The 11,837-nt window shown below is 39.9% G+C and overlaps 1 protein-coding gene across 1 annotated transcript; it reads left to right on the plus strand.

Annotated features, from left to right (window-relative positions):
* Positions 1 to 8,769: 8,769 nt before the first annotated feature.
* Positions 8,770 to 10,029, plus strand: LOC133805583 (uncharacterized). The gene has a single exon (XM_062243763.1). The coding sequence runs from the start codon at positions 8,770 to 8,772 to the stop codon at positions 10,027 to 10,029; it is 1,260 nt and encodes a 419-aa protein (XP_062099747.1).
* Positions 10,030 to 11,837: the final 1,808 nt, after the last annotated feature.

An 11,837-nucleotide genomic window follows, 5' to 3' on the forward strand; every position in this document is an offset into this window, starting at 1 on the left:
AAATGTCTAATTTTGTCACCTAGGTCGACTGTACAATGACTTTTGAGTTGTAAATATGTCTTAAACAACATTTTGGGATCCCAATGTAAAATTTCTATGATCTTAATGAATGTTTAAACCTTTTATAGGGAAGTTTTATTAAATGAGTCTTTACTTTAATTTAATAACACTTTTGGGTCTAACAAATCGATTAGTGATTCAAATACACATTTTAAAACCACATGATAACGACTCTAGAGTAGTAGGGCATTACATACCTACCCTATTTTACACCAGAGGTCAGTGTGCAACCGACCTACCATGTCTTACATAAGAGGTTGGTGTGCAACCGACCTAACATGTCTTACATTAGAGGTCAGTGTCTGTAACGCCCCACGTCACTATGGCTGCTTTCTGGAATGACGACTGGCCCTACAAACCAATATGAGTCTTTCCAGCATGCTTTGTCCTCACTCGCCCGCTTCCTGGGAAAACTTCCTAGGAGGTCCCCCATCATGAGACTACTCCAAGTTAAGCACGCTTAACTTTGGAGTTCTCAAGTGATGGGCTACCGAAAAGAAGATGCATCTTATTGATATATGTAGTACCCATCAATCTATTTAAGCCATCTTCAACTGTGTAGTCCCATACCTACACAGTCTTAGAATCATCACACTTGACATTCCCCAGGCAGCGTGGGATTGCACAGCTTTTACTCGGTCTTTCCCCCTATGGATCACGGGATTATGACTATCATAGTTTCCAAACGACCTACCATATTTTACACTAGAGGTCGTTTTAATGCCAACCGACCTACCATGTTTTTACATCTTAAGTTACTGCATGGGAAGTCGGTTCCTAACCGACTTATGAACGTTCAGAAGTCGGTTAAAAGCCTAACCCTAATATACTTCTTTTATAAATGGATGTTATTTTAATATATTAGATGTGATTTCATAATTTTGGTAATAAATATTAGGTAAGTTATGGTGATCCAAATGATATAGAATATATAGAAAGAAGAGATATAGTGAAATGACTATACATATTATTTTATATGCTCATTAAGGAGACCATTAAAGAAGGAAAACTCGACCAATTATGCCCCTTGATATAGTGTATTTTTTCAACATGCCAACATTAATAATTCTTACTTATGTATGCCAACAATTATTTTTTGTCAAAAATACCCCTCCTATTAAATCATTTTTCTCTCTTTCTCTCTCAATCCCTCACTTTCTCTACCACCACCACCACCACCTATCCACGGTGGCAGAGCAAACCACCCCGACATGCTGCCACCGCCAATGACGCCTCCACCTCCCACCACCATTGAAACGCCACCTCCTACCACCATTAAGCTCTTTCTTCATTTTTTTTAAATTGACAATGAAAAATCCAATACAAAACTTAAATTGAAGGAAAGAATGACATAGTACATTAATTTATGGGTTTTGAACAATTGTGAACAAGATTTTTTGGTTTTGTTTGCGTTTTTTTTTTCTTCAGATCTAAAACATAAAAATTTGCAAAAAAAATTATGCCTAACGATGCGGTAATGATGCGTTTGTGATGGTGGCTTAAAAACATGGTTTTTGGACCAAAACGATGTCTAATGATGCATTAACAATGAGGCAATGATGCGCTTGTGATGGTGGCTTAAAAATGATGCTTAACGATGCAATAACGCTGCATTTGCGATGTTCGCTTGAAAACATGTTTTTGGGCCGAAACTATCTGACGATGCATTAACGATGCGGTACGATGCATTTGCGATGGTGGCTTAAAGATATGGTTTCTAGGCCAAAACGATGCATTAACGATACGTTTGCGATGGTGGCTGGAAAACATATTTTTAGGCCAAAACTATCTAATGATGCATTAATGATGCGGTAGCGATGATGGCTTAAAAACATGGTTGTTGGCCCAAAATGATGCCTAACCATAGCAAATGCATCATTAACGCATCATTAATGCATCGTTAGGAATCATTTTGGCCCAAAACCATGTTTTTAAGCCACCATCACAAACGCATCGCTACAACATCGTTAATGCATCATTAGATAGTTTTGACCTAAAAACATGTTTTCAAGCCACCATCGCAAACGCATTGTTACTACATCGTTAGCGCCTCACTATGCATCATTTTTATGCAATCATCGCGTCGCTATAACATTGTTAATGCACCGTTATTTATTTTTGGCCTAAACATATGTTTTCAAGCCACCATCGCAAATGAATCGTTACTGCATCGTTACACATTGTTTTAAGCCACAATCGCAAAAATAGTTGGTGGCATACATATGTAAGAATTATTAAAGTTGGCATGTTGAAAAAATACACTATATCAAGGGGCATAATTGGTCAAGTTTTCCTTAAAGAATTGGTGGACTACTCCATTTTCCATCATTAATAGCCAATTCACACTACAACAATTTTCACTTTTAATGACTCTCTATAATGACTTACACCAATGGTGTAAGACATTAAAAATATTCAGGGAAATTTTAAGTCTAAGGGTGTAAATCATTAAAAGTTCTTGTTTATAACTAAGTGTCCAAGTCATTGAAAGTAGTGGGAGACATTATTTAGAATAAATTAAAAAATCAAAATAAAATAATTAATTGGTATATAATTATCAGACATTGGGAGGCCTCTAACATCTCCCTTGGGAAGACTGACTTCCAACATCTCCCCTAGGAAGACGTGCCGTATCGGACGTCTTCCCAGGGGAGACGTTGAAAGTCTACACGTCCTCCCAAAGACGTTGGAAGTGTGCACGTCTTCACAAGGGAGACGTTAGAGGCCTCCCCCATTTAAAACCCTATTACACCTTCTTCTTCCCCGAGCCACATGAACCAGAGGCGGAACTGGCGATTTATGGGCGATCTTAACTTTCAATTTTGGCTGATTTTCACCTCCGAAAATTAATTTCAGATATGTTTTTAAGATTTAATTAAGGTATAATAGTTAGAATAGTATTTTTTTGTTAATTTTTTTTAATTATAGTGGGTTAATGTTGGGATTTTAGGTTATTTGTACGTTGCGGTTTTTGGTAATTTTAGGGTATTAGAAATGTGAATGCCGAAAATTGACCAGAGCCATAGTCAACACTCAAGAGAAAAATTGAGGGTTACCCTCATTAGCCTTGGGCAAACAAAGCAGCCCAATAGCTTGCCCCACGCGAGATCCATGCCTCATAGGAGGCCTTAACGAAAATGCCCAGAAGGACCCAAGGGCCTCGCTATGCGAGGCTGCCCTTCCCCCGCGCGCGCCTGCCAAGGCCACAAGGGCCTCGCTATGCGAGGCTGCCCTTCCCCCGCGCGCGCCTGCCAAGGCCACAAGGGCCTCGCTATGCGAGGCTGCCCTTCCCCCGCGCGCCTTGCGACCCAGATGCGCGCCAACGCCTCACACAGCGAGACACCTCACCACGCCCGTGTGCGTCTCACGAGGTACGACCACGCTAAGGAGCCTGGCGCCACCACCGTCTCGTGGCCCTCATGCAACCCCATCGCGCCTTGTGAGACCCATCCCCAAGCCTCGTGAATGCCTGGGTCATGCATGGGTACTCACTTAGGCACCAAGGGTCTCGCCTTGTGAATGCCCGGGTCACACATGGGTACTCACTTAGGCACCAAGGGTCTCGCCTTGTGAGACCCATCCCCGAGCCTCGTAAATGCCTGGGTCATGCATGGGTACTCACTTAGGCACCAAGGGTCTCGCCTTGTGAGACCCATCCTCGAGCCTCGTGAATGCCTGGGTCACACATGGGTACTCACTTAGGCACCAAGGGTCTTGCCTTGTGAGACCCATCCCTAAGCCTCGTACATGCCTATTTCCAGGCCTCGTACCTGGAGGTAAGGACAGGATAAAAGAAGTATGGATCAACACTTACTAAAATATAAAGAAACCTAGAGAAGATATTTAGGTAAGGGGGACCACTAGGCATGAGATAAATGTACAAGCACGGGATGTACAACCCTGAAAAAGGGCAAAGACATGACTCTGACATCTGTGTCCAACAAGTAGTGGAGGTACGGATTTGTACAGAGAGTGGAAGCACTACATGCATGCCTCTGACTAGGCACCAGGCTGACACCATGACCTTCTACCCCACCACAACCTGTGTCATTACCCTGACAATGTACCTATGTACAATCTTGTCCCCAGGGACCACAATGTATGAGGAGCCATTATAGCTCCATTATAAATAGATCATCACCCCTCCAGAAAGGGGGTTGGAAAATTGATTGTATGCTAAGGCTGTTAAGTAATATACAATTTCGAGTCCATTATAGTTCGACATATTTACTCTTTCAAGCTTTCTCCATCTTCTTCTAAGATACCTTTGGCAATACAGTCTTAGTTTTCTGACCTTATATTGTTGACGAGATTTCACCGTCAACAGTTTGGCGCCGTCTGTGGGAAGAACAAGCATCAAGCCAACGTTCTTTCATCACTTCTAGAAAAGAGAGATGCCAAGGCGTTCACAACTCTTGCGGCAACTACAAGACGTTGAGGTTCACCTGAACGGAGAACGAATGAGGGCTACCAGGAAAGACCCTCCTCTGCCTGGGCATGGAGATGGGCCGAGGGAATGTCCTCCCCTAGGGGAGGAGAAAGAAGCATCATCCCCAGCTGTTCAGCCCGACGGAGGTTACATAAAGCCGTTAGTGTGCCCACATCCCCGGTCCCTGGTGGCACCATGCTCAGGCTACCAAGACCCGGGTCCCTCGGCGCACAGGCCAGGCAAGAGTCCCCGAGTACACTCGGTAAGTTCCTGCTCAAGGACTCGCTTCTACAAGGATGAGATTCGCGAGTTGCATAGAAAGACTCGAAGGCTAGAAACTACGATAGAGAACATGCAGGAAGTCTTAAATGACCTCCTGCAAGGAAAGTCAAGCATACCCCTTCCTAAGCGTAAAGAGAAGGAGCGTGAAGAAGGGGAAAATACTGTCCCCGCAGACGAGGGGAGAACCTGACTCTCCAGCAGTAAAACTCCCCAGACAAAGCACCATGAGGGACCTAGGCCGACGAAATGCCCCCGGGAGCAAAGGCGGAGGGAAGACGATGGTCGTAAGAATGAAGCAGAGGTCACCTCAAAAGAGGCGCTCCCTGGCCTAAGAGAAGAGCTCCATGGGAAGAGGTCAGAAGTAAGAAATGCACCCCCCGCGACTCCCCTGAGGAACACAACCAAGGCAAGGGAACAGCTTGAGAACTCGCAAGACTCCTTATGCAAAAAGAGGAGGGGGCTAGACATCAAAATGCATCACCCTCAAGGCAAGATTATCATTACACCTGGGGGGCACAGAGATGATGAAGAATTTGACCATGACTCGCCCTTCACAAGGGAGATCCAGGCTAAGCAAATCTCTGCCAACCTCAGAGAGCCTCGCATGACTCCATACGAGGGTACTACAGAACCAAAGTATCACTTAGACTATTTCAACAACTTGATGAGGTTAAGAGGGGTCAACAACAAAGCAAAATGTCATTTCTTTGTTGTTACACTTAAAGGTGTTGCATACAAGTGGTTCAAGAGGATAAGGCCGGGAACAATCAAATCATGGCAGCAATTGTCTGGCGAATTTCTTCAGCAGCACCGTGCGGTCTGTGATTACGTTATGCCAATTACCAGCCTCGCTAACATAAAGCAAGGCGGAAATGAAAGTCTGAAGAACTATATCCATAGGTTCAATATGGAGGCAACAAAGGTGGGAAGTTTAACCAAAGTGGAGCTCAAGATGGCTATTACAGCCGGAGTTCGTCCAGGAAGCAAGTTATGGGGTAGCATGCTCAAAAGAGAAGTTTCGAATTTAGATGATTTCTTCGAAAGAGCACAGAAGTACATACGTGTGGAAGAGGGCCATAAGAACTTGCATGTTGAAGAAAGTGAACCTTCCTCCAGTCGCACTGCTACCAATATGTCTGAAGATTCCATATAGAAGGGGACGTCGTGCTAGAGGGGTCACTGACCAAGGTTAAAATTGGATGAGGACCATCTAGCCATAAAAGTCCCGACCCGAGGGGGGATCACCTCAAAAAATCGTAAAAGGGTCTCAAGGTAGACACTTGCAAAAAGGGTCTCAAAGTAGACACTTGCAATAAGGGTCTCACAGAAGATGCTTGCAAAAAGGGTCTCGAAGAAGACGCTTGCAAAAATAGTACTATGCCTAATGACGAGAAGGATGCTTCTCGCAAGAAATAATAAGCGCGCGCAAAAATACATAAAAGGATAGCAAGAACCCAAGGGGTCAACATATCCTTACAAGTAATCAAAGTGCACTGACGGACACGGATCACCCAGCAGTACCACCAGAACATAGTGAGTGTAGCATTATTATGAGTCTACCAGGAAGCCTAAAGACTTCCTAATAGACTGGGGGGCAAGTGTGAATGCCGAAAATTGACCAGAGCCATAGTCAACACTCAAGAGAAAAATTGAGGGTTACCCTCATTAGCCTCAGGCAAACAAAGCAGCCCAATATCTTGCCCCACGCAAGATCCATGCCTCATAGGAGGCCTTAACGAAAATGCCCAGAAGGACCCAAGGGCCTCGCTATGCGAGGCTGCCCTTCCCCCGCGCGCCCCTGCCAAGGCCACAAGGGCCCCGCTATGCGAGGTTGCCCTTCCCCCGCGCGCGCCTGCCAAGGCCACAAGGGCCTCGCTATGCGAGGCTACCCTTCCCTCGCGCGCCTCGCGACCCAGATGCGTGCCAACGCCTCGCACAGCGAGACACACCTCACCACTCCCGTGTGCGTCTCGTGAGGTACGACCATGCTAAGGATCCTCACGCCACCGCCGTCTTGTGGCCCTCATGCAACCCCATCGCGCCTTGTGAGACCCATCCCCAAGCCTCGTGAATGCCTGGGTCATGCATGGGTACTCACTTAGGCACCAAGGGTCTCGCCTTGTGAGACCCATCCCCGAGCCTCGTGAATGCCCGGGTCACACATGGGTACTCACTTAGGCACCAAGGGTCTCGCCTTGTGAGACCCATTCCCGAGCCTCGTAAATGCCTGGGTCACACATGGGTACTCACTTAGGCACCAAGGGTGATAAGTACCGAATTTGTCTATTTTTAATTCATTATTCTTCTATTATTATGCACTTGATTATTTATTTATATATGTTTAATTATTTTAGTTTGTGTTTTTAGGATTTTCAAGACATTTGGGTGAAAGTGAATGAATTAGGGATGTTTTACAAGCAATGGTTAAACTCGGAATTACAAGTCTGACACTTCACACTTAATTTTGATAACTTTCCGATACTGTTTTGAAAATATACCTAGAAATAAAAGTTTTATATATTTTTCTTAGCTTTCTATAGCTTCTTGAATCATCAAATTCCGAGTTATATCGAGGAAGTTATACTTAAAATACTTTCAATCACTACAGCAGAAGAAAACCGAAAAACGGGAAAACTTGCTATGGCCGCGGCCAGCCTTATTCCAGGCCGCGGCCTGGGGCATAGAACGTAGTGGCCACGGACAGCAATGTCCCAGGCCACGGCCGGAGCCCGATTTTCTGGAAAATACATTTTTCTAGTGGCCGCGGCCACCAAGAATCATTGGCCGCGGCCGGCGATCGATTTTTTTTCTTAAATTTCAATTTTTAAATGTAATTTTTGGGGGGATATAAAAGGGATTAGGGTTAACTTTTATTATAACTTTGGATTGCGATTTTTAGAGGCTAGAGCAGCAGAGGAGGAGGAAAAAACATCATCATCTATATTCTTCAATCTAGTTTTTCTTTCTTCTCAAGACTCTTTTATTTTCATTGAATATTTATGTTTATGAATATGAATATGATTATGGAGTAGTTTTCTTTATAGTTAAGGGTTATTTCAAAACCCTAGACATGATATCTTGAATGCATTGATGAATTTTATTTCTTTTATTCCCTTATATTAAATTGCTTTTATTTTTCTATTTGAATGTCATGGATCTTGTAAAATCTTGTTTAGATGGCCACTAATTAAGGTTTTGCATTGTTCTACTATCATCTTAGGATTTCTATTCACCTAATAGTTTAGGATTCTAAGTAAAGTGATAAATTGCAATTAAGGTATTGTGACAGGTATTTTAATTGTGATGAGAAATAGAACCTAGGTTAAATGAATTGCATGCTTAATGAATTTGTTGCCTAGATTAACCTGTTTCCACAAAGTGTAATGCTTTTACTAGGTTAAATAGATTGCATGCTTAATGAGTTTATTGCTGGGTAAAAATGGTTAATTAAGAGCGCTTAGCTTTAATTACTTATATTAGGGAAATTGGGATAATTGACTGCTTAAATGCTGTCTGCGGGGTTAATAATTTAATTGGGAATAGGGAATATTATTCATCATTGTTGATAGATTGATTGTTGAAGGTGGAGAGTAATTCTTGACTATTTCTTTAATATCGTTATATCCTTAGTTATTCAATCGTTGATATTTATTTCATTTTATGTTTTCAGCTATAAAAACTAAAACTCCGTTTTAATTTCAGTCTAATATTATTTTGAATAATAATTTGACCACAGTCCTCGTGGGTTCGACCCTTATTTACAGCTATACTGAAGTAGCTGGTGTAAGTGAAAAAAATATATATTTAAATTTGATACGGCATACGACACGCATCAAATTTTTGGTGCCGTTGCCGGGGACTATTTTATTTAATTTGTTATTCATTTTTTTTCTCTTTTTACTAACTTGGTCTATTAGTTGTGGTTGATGTTTTGAGGGCTTGCATTGAACTTGGTTTGAGACATGGAAACATACTATCAACACTATTATGATCCTTAAATGAATAGATATGAATCCTATTCTAGCAATTACAATTCACAATGGGAGGAGTATTCTAATACTTTCTATGGTGGAAATCAATATGTTGAGCCAAATTACTACTCTCAATCAGAATATAATGAGCTCACCCCACAATATTCAGACCCATCAATTGGAGATCTCATCAATGCATTGAATGCCAGCACTCTCCAACTTCAACAGATGTCAAAGCAGGCTTATGGGCCTTTTCCTCAACAACCTCCTACAGCAATGTCACAAGATCAGGAACCATCAATTTCAGATATGCTAAAAATATTGTTGGCTTCAACTATGCAGACCCAAGTTATTCTTCAGAGTACAGAACCGTCCATCAAGAATTTGGAGAGTACTATGGGACAAATTATTACTTCATTGAATAATCTTGAGGTTGAGAATATTGGAGAATTACCCACAGAATTAGAGAGTAATCCAATAGAGAATGATGGTACCCTAACTCTTCAAAGTGGTCAACAAATTGACATACCACCTTATCTAGACATAACATTTGATCTAATTCAAACTCAAGAAGTCAACAATTCAACCCTAAATGCATCTTCTCCACCAGAGATTGAAACTTTCACGTCAGTTGGTTCATCATCACAGAACATGCTACACAAACCAACTGTTAGATCTTATGTCCCTATTCCTCCTTTTCCGAGCAGATTGACAAAATTTAAGAATGAGGAGGAAAATAAGGTGATCCTTAAAATCAATATTTCGCTCCATACAACCATTAAAAAAGTACCGCCATATGCTAAGCTTCCTAAGGATTTGTCCACAAATAAAAGGAAGTTGAAAGGCGATAAAAAGATAAGTGTGGGGGAGAATGTTTCAGTTATTCTCCAAAGGAAGTTGCTACCCAAGTGTCAAGACCTTGGGATGTTTATAAATCTATACACTATCAGTAAAAGCAGGTTTGATTATTGTATGATAGATTTAGGAGCACCTATTCATTTAATGTCTTATTCTATTTTTGCTTCTTTAAATCTAGGGCTGTTAAAAGAAATTAGTGTTATTATTCGATTAGGTGATCACACTAATGCTTATCCCCTAAGGGTAGTTGTAGATGTTTTGGTGCAGGTTCAATTTGGTAGGCCATTCCGACTTATTAGAAGTACAAAGCTGGATGTCAAAGTATGGGCACTTACAATGAAATTTAATGGTGAAGTTATACAGTTTGATATGTTGAATTCTATTGAGAAGTACAAAAAGAAGAAGGTTCTGTTAAATGACCCACCATGACAATCATGACCACATCATTCAGTCGAGCTAACGACATTAAACAAAGCAAACTTGCAGGAGTTTTTCTTACCTTTATCTTTTTATTTTGCATTGATTTTTTTTATTTAGTATATGCCTTGAGGACAATGCATAAATTAAGTGTGGGGGAAGGGAAAACTGTCTATTCAATTTTTATTTGTCATTTCTTTAGTTGTTATTTGTGTTTGTGTTGTTTAGTTGTTTATAGTGTCATTTTAAAAAAAAAAAAAAAATTAGGTTGTTATAAGCATGGTTATGTTGAAAGTTGTCTGTCAATGATAAAACTTCTGATTGAGATAAGAATATGTTTAGGAAATTGATGAATTCTGCATGAATTGTGTGCTTAACTCTTGTCTAGTTGTTACTTAAGCTTGATCTTTAATTTTTAAACATAATGTGTTAAATTAGATTTACTTTTTCACTATTGTTTGGAGATATTTATGCATGCTATCATCTATATATATATAGTCTCGACCACTCTAGAAACCATTGATTAATTGTTTGAGGCGAAATCCTAAGTACACATGATTAGGAAGATGATTAAGGCATGTTCTTTGGATCGTTTGAGCCTTTCAAGCTTACCTATGAAATTGAATATCCTAGTTTCCCATTTTTGAGCCGTAATGACTAATTTTTTATCTTTTATAAGCCAATATCTAAACCTTTTGCAACTTAAATTTTTATCCTTTTTGTGACCCATTACACCATAGTTTTATATGATTGTTTGATTTGGTGGGTTGGATTATGGATTGTAAGAATGTGAAGTTGTATTGGTTTGTTGGATTATAATGTGAAAGTATATGATCTACTATTTCTTCCAATGCGTTGAATTGAAAAAGAAAAAGAAAAACAGAAAAAATATGCATTGAGAAATATGAAGAAAAAAAAGTATTACAAAAGTATAAGTGTGGGGGAAGTAGTAAGATCAATGTGGAAAGAAAAAAATGGAAAGATTATGTATTTTCTTGAATAGTATGTGAAATTTGTGGGAATATCTAGATGATTGAAAAAAGAAAATGATAGGCTATGGTGTGATTTAAGCTTAAATAGTCATTTTTCATCTACCTCTAACCTTAGCCTCACATTACAAGCTTTTAAAGACCTTTTGATTCTTGATTATGTGTGTTTACATTAGTGGATAACAATTGGTTAATATCTATGGAGTGGATATTTTTCATCAAAATATTATTATAGAAGAGACTTTAAAACATATTATGGCATGTATAAATTGATTCAAATAATTGTGTTTTGGTAGGTTTAATTGTGCATAATAATAAATAGATCGAGTTTAAGTGGTGACTAGACATTGAGTTGAAATTCTGAGGAATGTGGAATTCGAATTTTTCTTATAACGTATTTGGTTTATCAATCTTTGAGACAGCTAACGCTTTTGACAAAACCATTGTTTATGTTTTTATTTGCTTATGTGTTTAGATTTTATTTTGTTTGCTCGAGGACGAGCAAATGTCAAGTGTGGGGGAATTTGATAAGTACCGAATTTGTCTATTTTTAATTCATTATTCTTCTATTATTATGCACTTGATTATTTATTTATATATGTTTAATTAGTTTATTTTGTGTTCTTAGGATTTTCAAGACATTTGGGTGAAAGTGAATGAATTTGGGATGTTTTACAAGCAATGGTTAAACTCGGAATTACAAGTCTGACACTTCATACTTAATTTTGATAACTTTTCGATACTTTTTTGAAAATATACCTAGAAATAAAAGTTTTATATCTTTTTCTTATCTTTCTATATCTTCTTGAATCGTCAAATTCCGAGTTATAT

Source organism: Humulus lupulus, chromosome X (genome assembly GCF_963169125.1).
Source record: "Humulus lupulus chromosome X, drHumLupu1.1, whole genome shotgun sequence".
Lineage (NCBI taxonomy): Eukaryota > Viridiplantae > Streptophyta > Magnoliopsida > Rosales > Cannabaceae > Humulus > Humulus lupulus.